General features: G+C 38.3%; 1 protein-coding gene across 5 annotated transcripts in view; it reads right to left on the reverse strand.

Moving 5' to 3' along the window:
- The window catches only part of ZNF804A (zinc finger protein 804A), a 227,557-nt gene that overhangs the window by 69,689 nt on the left and 142,701 nt on the right, over positions 1-15,167 (reverse strand). For all 5 annotated transcript variants that reach the window (XM_065068964.1, XM_065068963.1, XM_065068962.1 and 2 more), the window contains exons 4-6: positions 6,035-14,618; positions 4,894-4,963; positions 1,880-2,060 (exon numbers count right to left, since the gene is read on the reverse strand). In XM_065068964.1, coding sequence (XP_064925036.1) covers positions 11,333-14,618 — 3,286 coding nt within the window. In that variant the 3' untranslated portion in view covers positions 1,880-2,060; positions 4,894-4,963; positions 6,035-11,332. The remainder of the gene's footprint in view (positions 1-1,879; positions 2,061-4,893; positions 4,964-6,034; positions 14,619-15,167) is intronic.

A 15,167-nucleotide genomic window follows, 5' to 3' on the forward strand; every position in this document is an offset into this window, starting at 1 on the left:
ATGCTGCCCTGTTGCTTCAATTGCAAGGACTATCCTCTCTATTTCTTTCAGAAATTACATCAATTTGTGTAAAAAATACACTAAAGATTTATATAATTTTTTTTTTATGAAATAATTTCTGGAATAGAATCAATTTGTTGTTATAGTATTAAAAATATTGTATCTTTTTCTTTTCCTTGCTGGAAAATGTAAGAAAGTCATTAGTTAATGAAATGTATTTCATCTACTGATCAACTATGTTAGAAAGTAAGTGTATTCACTATAATAGAAGGTAATTGCAATTGTTCCAGTCAGCTAAAGGAAGTAGAGAGAAATTATTTCTGTCCTAAGTCACATACCATGTTTGTGACCGAGATAAAAATTGAATCTATGGCCCTTCGTTTCTATCATCAAGTACATTCTGCTCGTCAAAATATCAGGATCACAATATTCAGGATCCTGCACATGTTCCATTGTGAATATCCAGGGCTGTCTGACAGTAACAGAAATTCCTTCCTAACCACCAAAATGTACAGCAAACCTCAGATGTATGCCAATGGGAAGAAGGAAAGTGGGGTGTTTTTTTTTGTTTTTGTTTTCTTTTTTTCTTTCTCCCTCTGCATTCTGCAATGCAAAATGAATCACCAGAAAAAAAGGTAAGGTTTTAGTCTTCCTTTTTGACAGCTCAGGTAGCAACAGCTTTAAAACACACTAATCTGGCAGGAAGTGTCACAAGACACAGAGTTGATATGAAACAAGATTTGTATTTAAGCCCTCAAAGCGGCAAAAGTGTTGTTTGTTTTTTCTTTTTCTCCCTGAAAAAATATCTCTTGGGATAAACAGTCATTCTCTTATTGCATAACAGAACAAGCATATTAAAATTTCTGCATGACTTGAAAGAAAAAAATGTTATTGAATATGAAATTAGTTCATTATAACAAAGAGCAAGAAAAAGCCAGCTCTCAAAATTTTCCCTGCTTTCAAAGAGAGAATGAATGTGCAAATTATTGCATAGACTTTAAAATAAAACCAATAGATCCATGTGTTTAAAATTACCAAACTCATTTACTATAAGCAAAATTTGGTATGGTGAGATTTCCCAGGAAAATAATTGGATGAGATCCCATTTATGGTTGCTACTATACAAATACTAGCACACAAATACTGGGATGCATATACAAATGCTTAGTATGCTAAAACTCCAAGGAAGTGGCCAAGCCTGTGAGGCATGATTTTCTCTTTGTGGAAAGAGAAAGTTCAAAACAGTTCTTATACAGACTCAGAAAGAGCATCCAGAACTGTTTAATGGCTTCAGAAATTCCCACCAGACCCACAAAGCTGTCGAACGCAGGCCCAGCTCTCAAGTTTGCTATGAACATCGTAAATTCATAATCCAGACCTTGGCTTGAGATTTCTGAGCTAAATCTTCATAGAACCAGAAACTTATTGACACAGACTAGTTCAAGCTACAAATATATATTCAGAGCAGCTCAACCAGCTACATATGTTGTAGGTGAGCACATGTGAATTTGCGATTTCAAGTCAAACCAGCACCTACTTAGTACTACTTTAACAGAACACTGAAAAGCAAAAGGCTCCTATCGTAGTATTGTGTAGTTGTTATCACATAATAAGAGAGTCGCACATCACTTACTGGAATAATTAATTCAGTTGTAGAGGTAGGATGCATATGATACCTCTGTGAAAGAAAAATGAGCAATAATCTAATAGAACAGGCAAAAACTATTTGAAGCTGAATTATCACAAAGCAAACACAAATATCACTATGAAAAATAATTAGTCTGACACAACACTAAACCAAAATGGTCTGTGTGTATTATAGGTACATAAAACTATAGGAAAAATGGAATACATGTAAACCAAAAGCATCTTGGCTCACCTGGTACCTTGATATGTTTGTTTCTGATGACCAGAAGCAACCTGTTGCAGACGAGCACTCACTGGGAGAACATCAGTAGGACACAGAACTACCCAGCTGAGTGAGCTGAGGGACACTTCACTTGCCGGGGTTTGCAAAACAATATTTCAGTCACTATTGAGTCTTCCGTTATTATCCATTTCTAAGCAGGAAAGAAATACCATCTGATATTTTATTCAAAAACATATGAAAATCAGTTGCCTACATTAGCTGACACTTGGAGGGTGCAGACAACTTGCATCATCTCTGCAAACCTGCTAGAGGTCCCTTTTCACCATGCCTCACCATTTTTCCCACATCTGCCATGCACCTCTGCTCCCTCCTTGCCCTGGTTCTCCCCAGCAGGGTTGGTGCTCTGCAGATCCTTTCCTCAGTTCTCAAATCTCAGAAGCCACACCATTCTGTCCTGTCACCTAAACCTGCTGAGTCACCCAGCACCTAACGGAGCAATCCCAAACTCCTTTCCAGCTATCACCCAGACTCAGACATTTACCACCACAAAGGTGGATTTTGCCTCCCTATAGATATAGGCCAGAATAGTAACAGTAAAGCTCAACCAAACCACTTACCTGCACTAGGGCCAGCCTCAAAGGCTATTAAGAACTCCTGATAATGTGAGTTCTTGGCATTATGGCTTTGGGATAAAAATATGGATTTATTTGCACATTATTTGAATTACCTTATATTTTTTATTTCCACTGTTATTAAACTGTAATGAATTTATTTGTTTATGGAAGTGTGCACTGCATGTCTGGTACTGTTTTATAATAGCTGGATTTACAACCAGACTCTGATTTCTATCCTAGACATCATTAAACAATTTATTTTCTGTGATAGGGGAATGTGCTCTTGGGCAAGAGCTCTCCACTAATATGAATTATTAATATTATGTATATAAACACATTATGGATTTAAAAGATGAAAAGAAAGCTTGCCAGTTATTCTATGGGGCTTTCTCCACCTATGAAGCCACTGAATTCCAGAGAGCTGTCTGCTGAGCGGTCACAGAAACAGAATCCCCGATGACCGTTAGAATTTTGCTTTCCTGTTGCTAAAATTATATAAAATGTTTCAGAAAAAAATTATCTGGTTGGCAATATCTGCTTAACTCTCCACTACTTCTTCCTGCTATAAGGAAATGTTATAAACTGGCTGATAGTTCCCCAAATAACCACGCTCCCTGGAAAGGGGTCTCAGCACTGTCATCAAAATGCATATAGTTTTATTTTAAAATATATTCCAAGAAGGCTATTTTTGTAACTGCAGCATTTGAGAAAATTGTGTCATTTTTAGATGTTCCTGCTGACGCATCTGCTTGTGATGTGTCAAATCGCATCTATCAGCTATGTTAAGCTTCATAACCCTGCGTGATAATGAAAAACGGTGGGAAGAAGCAGCTTTGATACTGTACATCACACTGTGACACAGCAGCAGAAAAAGTCTAAAACATTTAAATCTCAAAATCTCTAAGCCATGCAGCTGCAGTGGTCTGCAATCATGTTTCTGTACAAGTTTGCTCCCTGTGAAAAACACTCTATTAGGTGTTTGCTCCTTAAACCTTTCCAGGTAATTAGTCCCTGTGGTACTGCAGGATCCACATAGGCTAATGCCACACAACGCTGCGTCAGGACATCCCATCGCCTGGTATCCAGAGGTTAAAAAATAAAGGTCTTCCTGGGAAGAAGTAATACCAGGAGGCAGGGGGGTTTCTAGAGATTAATTACCACTACTCTCTGCAGGCTTGGGTAGAGTTTATCAAAACTCTCTTCAAAAACCCTTGCAGCAGTGTCCCCTCCCAGCTGGCCTCCCTTCTATCTCTTGGCCTTGCCATCCAGCTCAATTAATATTGCCAGGTTCAGTCCCACCCCCGCTTTTTTTCTCTCTCTCCAAAAGTACCTGCATGTTTTTCCGTAAAAACACTTTCTGTTGTCCTTCAAGGCATTCTTCAGAGCAGCAATTACTGCTGCCCCTCTGCATAGCACTCTGTGTCTCATACAGCACCACCTCTCAATAACCTGCCGCCCAGAATACAGTCACATTTCCAGTACTGGACTGGTGACTGATGGGACTGGATTACATAGATGTTGTGTATCTAAGGATATTTTATATTGCATGTAAAGTATTATTAGTATTAGTATTATTGCCTTTACTGCTCATATCAGTTTCTTACCTGCAAGAATTCCCTCATGATAGCTTTGTGATTGACATCCTTTATCTCACCCCAACACTTAGCTTCTATTTACTCTGCTTTTTACAACCTGAATAGTGTTTTGCCTTTTTTATGAATCAATAATGCATTTATCACCCACATCGTTTAGTGGGAAATAAACCACAAAATACCTGGCACCCTAGATTAGGCTTGCTTTTATAGCTCCAAGCCAAACCTCTGCCATGGGCAGGCAATTGTGCCTTCATCCAAAGGACCCAAGGAAACACAGTCTGAGATCTCAGTCCTTCTGCTAACTAAACATGAACCCAGCAGACAGCTGGTGGGCATGCACAGAAATAACACATCTGCATGCTACGGGCTGTACCTGCTCCCCTGTACTGCTGCTGGCTCAGTGACCTTGTGCCTACCCATCCAGAAAACCGGCCGACCAGCAACAGAACAAAAGGAAGGTCCTCCACTCTCTTCTACCAAAATATCTAGTCAAATGGGCATCAAATGATATTTGTGTTTAGGAGTGAAGCATAATTGACTTCCTTGTCTACCCAATCACTGGCCAGTTTCTTAGGAGAGTCCTCACTGCCAGAAGTCTGCAATGCAGAGAACACAGTGCATCCAGGGCTGATGGGCATCTAACGAGACAGTAAGGCATCTCCATTTTTTAAATGCCTTGTTCACTAAAACCACTTTGCCCTAATGTTTCTACTCGCGTGTTTCTTTCAAATTATTTGTATTTCATTCCGAAGTAGATAAGGACTGAAAAATGAATGTCTGGTGATTTTGACACTCCTTCCACTTACGACAATACCTTTGCTGGGAAGAACGTGGTTAATCCTCCTCCATGTTCCTCTTGCCCAGTGGTGGGTCACCCGGTGATGCTAGAAGAAAAGACCTTCCTTTTTAGTTCTTCTGGAGAGTGACAAATTAACAGAAGGCGTGAAGAACACAGCTGCAGCGACAGAGAGAGCAATGTACTTACTTTGCACGCTAAAGGTTCATTCTAGTGAATAATTTCTCCAGAGAGAAAAGTGACTTTATTAAGAGCAAATTGTATGCAAATCTTCTCTCACTATCCTGTCTTTTTTTGACAATGATGGATTGACAACCCAGCAAGCAAAAGGCATGCTAAGGAAAACAGCACTATTAATTTAAGTGGTAAAAAGATACAAAATGCAGTCAGGCAATAAAAAGCAGGTGAAATAACTTGAAGCAAGTTTCTGCCACCCTAGAGAGAAAAAGATGGGTTTATTATACAATAATAATTTTTTTCCCTTATTCTGTGTCAATATTTCTCTCTCCAATGGTTTCTTCTCTTCTACTACAGACATTTCAGACAAGCTATTCTTAATACTACTTAATTACAAGTGCAAAATTACATCTAGAAAAAAAAAAAAATCCTGTCCCAGTAACCTGGTATGTACATGCCAACATACACATGCACACCTGAGTATGTAGGTATACGGATAAACACTAAAATGCAAAGAAACTTCTTTTTCCAATTACAATTCCACAAGTAAAAAATATTATTTAGGCATTGACAGATTCAGATTCAGGCATTATTAACATGAAAGAAGACACTGGATTTTCCTGTATTTTTGCCCACACTACAGTGACATAAAAGCCATATATAATAGTTTGTTACAGACAAGGAGGTTTCGGGTCAAATTACCTAAGTTATTAAATCCAAATTACATTGCAAGAAAAAGTTTAGACCTGAACTGGGCTTCACTTTCTCTATATTCACAGCATGGCAAACATGGTAATTTAAATGTATCTTTCTTAGATTTATTACAATATAAAAAGAGGATTCTGCCATCTTGAAGTAGAACTTTCTGTGTTTCAGCCTAATTCTCCCTCCATATTTCACCGGCCTAATCAAGTATATGACTGCTCTAGAAATGCAAGATATCTCTTTATAACATGTACAATTTTAAATGTGCAATACTTACTTGCTGTTTCTCATCCTTGAGAAAGGTACACAGGTACTATCCACAGTTCATTAAAAAAAAAAAAAATCCATTTTCAAAAGTACTTTCCTGTTTGCTGTTTTTCTTCAGGAAAAAAATAAATAAAATAATTTATCTTTAAAAGTCATATTCATTGCAAACAAACACCACTGCTGATTTAACAGTAGCCTTCTTTAATTCACATAAACAATACTATAGCCATCATAGATTCACATTTGAAGTTTACTTAATTATAATGTTTTTTTCTCTAGATGTATTTGCACATTTCCACCTTATCCCAGCAAAAATAAAGATCACAGATACATTACTTTACCTAAATATTGTAATGTATGTAGTCCTACTTACTAAAACTTCTAAATGAACCTGTACAGGTAGAAAACTCAATGTTTTAATTAACTTTTTTTCTTTGGTATAAGAATAGAAGGTGCATGTATGTGTTTGTTTCAAAACACTGATGATATATAACAAAAATTTTAAAGATATACCTTTACAGTCCTTAATTACACAAATATCCTCACAACAAAAGAGGTAAAAGGCTGATTTAAAATGGATTAACTTTACTGGATTGTGCTCCTTATTGTACCTTATGAAATTATGATTCAACTGAAAACAGCAAGTATTAGAAAGTTTTAATAAATAAAGAGCCCTAATGCCCCGGGTCAAAATAAATCCTCAATAGTATTAATAGCAAAGCTTCCTCAGACTTCATTGGTTTCAAAATTTCACCACCAGGTCAAATTTCTGACTCAAGGTAGAAATTCTCCCAACTTTTCATAAAATCCATAAAATAAAACAGAAACTTCAAGCAAAATAAGATGTCTTATAATTCTTGAAGTTGATACACTATTTTTTCAGCTAAAAGTAATAAAAAAGCCTGATGGTATTCATAAATATATAAATTTTGATAAACTCTGATAATCTTACAAACAGAAAAAGAGAAAACTTCATAGTGTTCCTGAAGTAAAGGGGAGAAGAAAAGATGTAAAATAACATACAAAACCATGCCTGTTGCAAACTTTAAATCTAAGTGATCTATAAAATAACACACCCATTTAGATAGTAAGCCATATTAATTTAAAAATATCAAATTATCTTTATACAGTAAAAACATCTTTACTTCTGATAGAGTTAATATAGCTTTGTAAAATTTTACAAGTAGACATATTGCATAAATATTTGTACTGCTATATATATACAAGTCTTTAGGCCATGTACAGTAATGGATATCAGACAATGAATGTATGGACTTTTGAATGTGTAGACTATGAGCACCACAGTAAAATACTCAGTAAATAAAAATTTACCACCTTAGTTACAAACAAATAACTGTCTTCGAAATACATTCACATGGTCAGAATATATTGCCTTAATCTGGGAAAGTTAACAAAAACCTTAACAATGCAACAGGAGCAATTTTTGGCTGGTACAAATAAATGAAATTCCACCAAAGTCAGAAGTTGTACATTGATTTACACCAATTAGGAGTCTGGCCAAATAAACTGAAAGCTGTATTTTAAAGGCAGCATATAAAGTAAATATTGTCATAATCCAAAAAATGTATTTTGAGAAAAATACACAACTATAGAAAATTAACTCGACAGAAAAGTTATAGCCATGTTGTATATTGCATAAGTATATTATAATGTACAGTAATATATTAAAGATAAATGGATGTCCCAGAAGTCTTCAAAAGCTTAGTGTGAATACCATATCCAAGTGAGTTTTTAAGAGAGTAAAAGTTTATTAACTAATAAAAAGTTAAAACTGCAAGTAAAGATGTCTTTTCTTCACAATGATTTCATTGTTGTTTCATTACACCAAATGGTAGAAACATTCTGACTTAATAATATTCCATAAAAGCTGCTTCTTTTACCAGTGTTTCTACCCATCGCTCACTCTTGTAGAACTGGAAATCTGGTGTTTTCTCCCCAGCTTGCATAGCTTCTAGTTTGTGAAGGAAACCAAATAAACAATTTGATTTTTTGCTTGTATTAGTAGCAGTAAAAAACTCCTACATACTTACAGACAAGATAAGAGAGTCTGATTACTCCAAACTGCCCATAACAATGAGAGATAATTATGTTCCTTAATGCCCGAAAGCTCCTCTATAGTTCACATTACCTGAGAAATGGTACTTCTTCAAGAATCATAGTCTGGACAGGGTGCAGCTTTCCAAGGACCAAAAAAAAAGATACTCTTCTCATCTCAGCGGAACAGATTAACTTCAAGCATTTCTCTGTGCAGCTGTTCTTAGAAATCACTTCATAAAATCTATAACCTCATTTAGGTTTAGGTCTAAAGATTAAACTCTTGCAATTGAGGTTTATCACTTCTACTGTTTAGACTGGGAAGACAGCCCAATAATTATAAAAATTGGCAAACCGGCCAGGAACACAGGCACACTAGATATGTGTATATTTGAAATTTCAAAAGTAAATTTATTAATTTTAAAAATATGGTGGAATTTACCTAGAATGACAAAAATTTATTACTTAGCATTTTCAATAATTTTTATTTATAGACTACCAAGTTAATGAATAAAAATACACATTTAATCTAAAATACCAGATAAAAGATAAAAAAAGAAGAATTACCCTTACACAGCTTATTCAAAGTTACATATTTAAGAATAAAGCAGAAACTCAAAAGAGTAGTTTATTCGGTCATTTAATTTAGCGTGTTCAATTTAAAACTAACTTGTGATTTATTTTTATATTGGTTTTGCTTTTACATATGAAGTCACACATACAAACAGTTCTAGCACTAAAGGCAATGTATTAGAAAATTATTACATGTGATGGCTATCAGTATTTTAAGTAGTTTATACACTATCAAAAAGCAATTACAGTAGATAAGAAAAAATTGTGCAATGTCTTAAAACTGTTTAACAACTTAAAATAGAAAAAAACTAATTTAAATTGTAAGAAAAAAGGTAATGTGCAAAGCTGTTTGGACATGTTTTTGAAAAATGTTGACTTCTAAGTTAATAGATGGGATTTTTCAATGAACGTTGCAATTGAAAACCTGAGATTGGCAATTTTAAATCTTCTGCCAGATTAAAATATATGGATATGATCCCATGCAATCATAATTGTTCTACGTGGTTTATTTTTTCAAGCATACTGTTCTATAATCAGGTGGATTTTGCCTTTGATAAGACATCAGAACCCTGGTGACCATCTACACTGACTAGCACAAAAATACCAAAGCCAGCGCAAGTCAGCTGAGATGGGAGATGAAGGAGCTACCACCCACCTTGCACCTTCAAATAGAGATTTCCACGCTTAGAGCTTGCTTGGCACCTGCGTATTACAGGAGGTAGTGGAGACATACAGATTACACTCTTGAAATAAAGGAGTATAAAGTCACTTATATGCTGTATTTTTCAGGTACCAGATAAACTGAAACGGGCATTTACCTGAAATAACAACTAGAGAAAAAATGCCTTATTTACGGCATTAGAGGGACAGATGCTCAGCAACATCCCACTCTGTGCCACAGCCTCAGGCAAGGGCTCTCCAGACGCTGACTGCTCATCTGCTCCTTCTTATTGACTTTTTGCTTATTAATGTAGTTTAGCCCTTCGTAACTGCATGACACGGAAAACTCACATCCCTCGAGCAGCTGACACTGTAATCATAATGGCAAGATGCTCTTTGCTATAGTTTTAATGTAATATTATAGTAAAACTTGCAATATTGATATAGGTAAGTTCTAATGCTATAGATGCAGAAAATAACACCCAGATATATATGTTTTAAGATATAGTATTAGTCCTCAAATGGATAATGTCTTTAACTATTAATATGCAATGTATATTAATAATATTCCAAAATTACTATTCTTTCAGTTCAACTGTATATGTTTATTATACTATATAAAAATATGGAAAGAAGTAATCAATTGGAGAGCTAACACCTACCTTTAATTATGGAGGGCCTACCTCTAGCACTAACAGTCATGCTGCAAATCCTTAGCTTCACTCACATGATTACATATCATTTTAACTCAAAGAGATGGCTCTGTCTCTGAACCACTTCTGGATTTATTCCAGACCATCACAGGCGTGGGCGTGATCTGTCTCATATACTACAGCAAACGGGAAGATTTCCCGGGCTGAAGCTGGGTGAGGTTCGACAGCAAGAAAAACGTTGCAGAGGTAGGGAGAATTCTCTGAAATACAATTAGAAATAGTGGCAATATATTAGCATTATTTAAATTTCTATCCTATGTTATTCTATTTATTTACCAAAATGCTCCAGGAAAGCAGGGGGTGAAGTGAGGTAAGAATTTGAATAAAACCCTGGTGGGTTCCCCACGTGAAGCTGTTTCTGACCTCCCCTCCATGTCTATGTGCTCTTGCTTTCGTCATGTATTGCACAGGCAGCGAGGTCCTTCACCTCGTCAGACCTGTCCCCCACCTATTCACTACAACCAATACCTCCTTCAAGTCAAACTGCTGTTGATATCTTCCTTTCCCGCCCTCCCTTCGCCCCAATCGCTGATGTTATTTTTGTTACATTGTCTTCTTGTGGTTTAGTATAGAAGGGATTAGCTCCAAAAGTCAGCAGTTTGCGCACATACTCTTAAGCAGGTAAAATTTGTCACAATGACATCAAAGCGCTAACAGAAACAGATCTGTTACCCTTTCTCTCTTGCTCAGTGTGACAGCTGCCCTCGAGGTATTAGCCTCTCAGCCTCCCTGATAAATCACTGACGTGTAGGAAACCTGATTATCCCAACATAGCAGGGGTTAGGGATGCTATTCAGCTGCAGAAGAACAGGGAAGAACAACATCCATGAGGCTTAGAATGAAAGATTTTTGATATACTTAAGTAGTTAACAAAAATTTATTGCAAGAGATAGTTTGTCACTAGATTTACAGTTTCAGATAACATAGTACAAAACATAGTGCATCGGCTTTGTCTAAACATTAAATAGGTGCAAATACACAAAGATAAAAAACAAAAAAGTGAATACTTTACAACATAAGTTATAGAACTATAAATATATTTTATATACATTATACATATTCTAAGACATTATTTTCACTTATATAGAGAGTTCATATTAGTATCAGGCTATTCAGTGCTTTAGTTATGGTATAGGTCTGGACTTTACATGAATGTTTGCATCATTATACTTACAGTAAATGCTTCCCAAGAAACAAGGAATTTTAACCAGTTTATCTCACAGAACCGCTTTGCAAAGCTGAGGGGACTGTAGAAACAGCAGGACCAGTTAGCTGAAGGCTCCTTCTCCCATCCCCGAGAACCCGTCCTAAAAGAGGGGCTGCAGGGGGATGACAGCTGGGTGGGGGGACAGCAAGGATGGGAAGACGGTGTGTGGCAGCGGGGGAAACGCCAGCTGGGTCGGGTGCAGGACAGAGGGCGGCAGCAGTGGCAAATGTGGTGGGGCGACGAAAGCCACGTGGCCTGCTGGGCAAAGCCTTGGTCCTACTGGTAGATGAGGTAAAGGTGCTCTGGAAAGAGCTGGGACCTGCGAGAGGAACTGCTGGTGTGGCTGGAGAACCTTCAACGTACTGGCGGTGGCGGCGTTCTGCTGAAGGATGGTGTGGTGGATGGTGGTGACAGAGGTAGAACACAGTGGCGGCTGCAAGGGTAAGGGCTGCAGCGGGGAATTCGGGGGCTGGATCGCCAGGGGAGGGAAGGTGAACTTCACTTTGTTGGCCAGCATGTTTTGTGGTATGATCTGCTGATATGCCTCGGATGGGAGATCCTTGAATTTTTCGTGGTTGTCTGGAGGAAATATCAATGCCTGATCGGGTAGGGTGAAGGGGGCTATTAACTGCTCCGTAGTTAAAAAGGTATGACTGTTTACATGTGCTTCTTTGAATGGCAAGGGTGGTGGGCTTCTGAATATGGCAGGATTACACTGTACCCATTCACTGGTCACCTCATTGATTTTCTCATGTGGTAGAGACTCGGCCAATTCATAATGGCAAAGATAAGATTTAGGGGGAGCTTGTTCCAAATGTCTGTTAGGGAGAGGAACTTTGTAATGAGCTTGGTTTTCAAGACCGTTGACATTTTCTTTTTTCTTTTCATCTTGCAGAACGTCCTGTGTGCTGGCAGGTGCCGGAGCACCGTGCTCAGGAACAGAAGCAGAAGAACCTGTGATGACATCGGAAAATGTGCTCAGAGAGCTTTCCAATGCTTTGCATGCCATCAGTTTGCCATTTTCCACCATGTTCGAACTATCAGTTTCCAGAGGTGCCTTGCTCTCCTCCTGCTGCATTGTTTCATCCATACCTTTTGCACGATCAGCTTTAGGATCCACTCTAGTTTCCTCTAGGCTTTCTTGAGTCAAGAAGTCCCCCAAAATATTTAATATAGAATTTGTAGAATTTTCTTCAGAAGGTTTGGTCTCACTTCTTGCATTCCTGTCAAGCAACACATGATGGATTCTAGTTTTCCTTCTCCTGCGTTTCCCTCTTGACTTGTGATGTGCATGTAAAGTATGCACTTGCCTTAGATACTCCTCTGCTGCTGTCTGTCCATACGAGCTTTCATCCGATGAAGAGGAATAGGTATGCTGTCTCCGCTTGCGGTGGGATTTTTCATGTTCCTCTGTCAGAACGTTGTAACCTCTCTTTATGGACTGGTTTTGACTCAGACTCTTCTTCTCACTGCAGTGTCCTAAACATTTATGCTCAGGGCTACAGCTTGACCTCCTGACTTTCCAGCTACAAGACATTTTAGGGCACCTTAAGAGGGGCCTCCTGGAGGTCAGAGCCAGCTGCTGGGACTGTCTCCGAGAGCTGGCTTTGCTCTTTCTGTGTGATTGCTTACAACCATGGTGTTGGCTGCTATTTTTTGCACTCCAAATGTCACACCAGCCTCTGTCCCCATGTACATGGTCTGATGCAGACATGACTCTCTTCTGACCATTTTCGATGCCGAGTTTTTTATATGACTGCTGTATCTCATCTGTAGCTAGCCAGATATTCCCCACATCATGTCTGCACCTCTCCAGGTTATTCTGGAGGTGCTGATATTTATTTTCGTCTCTGTAACTGATTTCTTCTTCAGTCACTGAGGACATCTCAATTTCTGCCACTGTTGTGTTGCCACAGTGATGATGATGACAATGACATAATTTTCTTCTTCTTTTCCGTTTTCTACTTTTGTGAAGCCATTTTTCATGGTTTTCTTTGATCCAGACTTTGTTATATCTCTCATCTGTCACAGTGTTTTGTTCTAAGTGATTTTTAGATATGTGATACTTCTCTATTTTTCTAATCCTGAATGACTTATCCAAGGACACTTCATTTTGATTTTTTGCAAGATCACAATTTCTGATGAGGGAAACATCGCTTATAAGGGGTATTGTATAGTTGCACACATTGTTATTCATTTCTGTTTCATGATCACCACACTCTGAACTAGGTTTACTTGTAAAATCTGAGACTATGCTATGGTTGGATTCAGTTTTACGGTGCAAATGAGGTATGTTTGGCTGATTCTTGGGCTTCTCTTGGCTGTCACTCATTCTTGATGACTTGAAATCAAAATATAAAGGGTTACAGCTATAAGAAATTGATGGGTCTGTACTTGTGTAAATTAACATTTCTGATGGCCACTGAAGAATATTTGACCCATGTTTGCTAAGAACAGGAAAAAAGGGTTCACAAGGTCTCTTGCGCATGTCTGGTTTATTTTGTGGGGCTCTGGTGTTAGCTTCTTCAGATGGCGATGGAACAAATGCATCTGACCCAGGCTTTTTTATTTCAGGTTCAGTTGTGCATGAGTCACTCCTCCCATCTTTATCATTTTCCTCCACAACATCCTGCAGAGGTAAACAATGCTCCACAACCTCCTGCACAAGATCCCCGTTCGCCTGCAGCTCATAACTGCTGCAGGCCAGGGGCAGGACCTGAGCACTGCCCAGAACCGCGGGCAGCGTCTGGTCCGGCAAGTCTGTGGCACCTACATCAATACCACAACCCTCCACGTCCGAGGACACCAGTTGCTTTGAATGGGACACAGGAGGAGCTAATACAGGACTCTCTAGCACCTTTTCTTCACCACCCAGGTCTTCTGACTCCTGAGCTTCAGGAGCTTCTGCTGTGTCTATGCATTTTTCCATCAGTGGGTCAAAACAGTTATGTTTCTCCTCAGGGCACAGGACTATTTCTGCTGCTGAAGGAGACTGAAGGTTACATGCTCCTGGAACAAACCTACTTCTTCTGCTAAATCCATGCTCCATAGAGGTTTCGTCATTATATTCATAGAAAACAGCAGCCGAAGACTCCAGTTTGACTACTGCTTTCTTAGGAAAAGCAAAAGAGAACCCAACTCGATGCCCGTGAGCTCCTTGAACCTGATCTCCACATTTGTTAGCGTCAGATTTATCACTACATGCATGTCCAGCAGTGGAGGAAATGACAGAAGTTACGTCTTTACAATTCTGCGCATCATGCACTAACGTGCAGCTGAAATCCTGCTTGTTGGCAGAATCTATGGCAGCGCTTTGTGGGATATCATTGCAATGATCTCGCACAGTCACTGTAGTGGATTTAAACATAGGGCCACTTCCAGGAGCACTAGGAAGGAAAGCAAAACTCTGAGTCAGTACCTTTCAGAGAATAGCAGACATAACGTTTGGTGTTACATTGGTATCTGAGAGATTTGTTTTAAGGAAAGAGGAAGAATCTGTGGATACATAGATTTAGAATATTAAAAAATGTCATATTTTATAATAAAATGAGGTAACTAGTACAAAAAAAAAAAAAAGTTTAGTGAATACTGTGTCCCCACTTCCTTCATGTGAACTTGTCAGCTGAAGGGCTAATGTTCCTAACAAGATAGTTAACTTTTCTTAAACATACTGGTTGGCCTAATAAGAGACTGTGTATCTCCCTAGAAATCTTGTTTATCCTCCCAATAGATCATCGTGGTTACAACACTGTTACAAATAGCAGAGGTTTTACATTCCTTTGTGCTATATAATATAGTAAAACAGAGAGCACCTCACAGAACACTTCCCTCTCAGTCATCACCTCAATGACTGCTGCTCTGCCCACGGGCAATCACCCAGCAGCTCCCATCCTATTTGTGTTCACAGACCAAACTGCCGCAATCTCAGCAATTTC

This window comes from Columba livia, chromosome 7 (genome assembly GCF_036013475.1).
Source record: "Columba livia isolate bColLiv1 breed racing homer chromosome 7, bColLiv1.pat.W.v2, whole genome shotgun sequence".
In the NCBI taxonomy this organism is placed as follows: Eukaryota; Metazoa; Chordata; class Aves; order Columbiformes; family Columbidae; genus Columba; species Columba livia.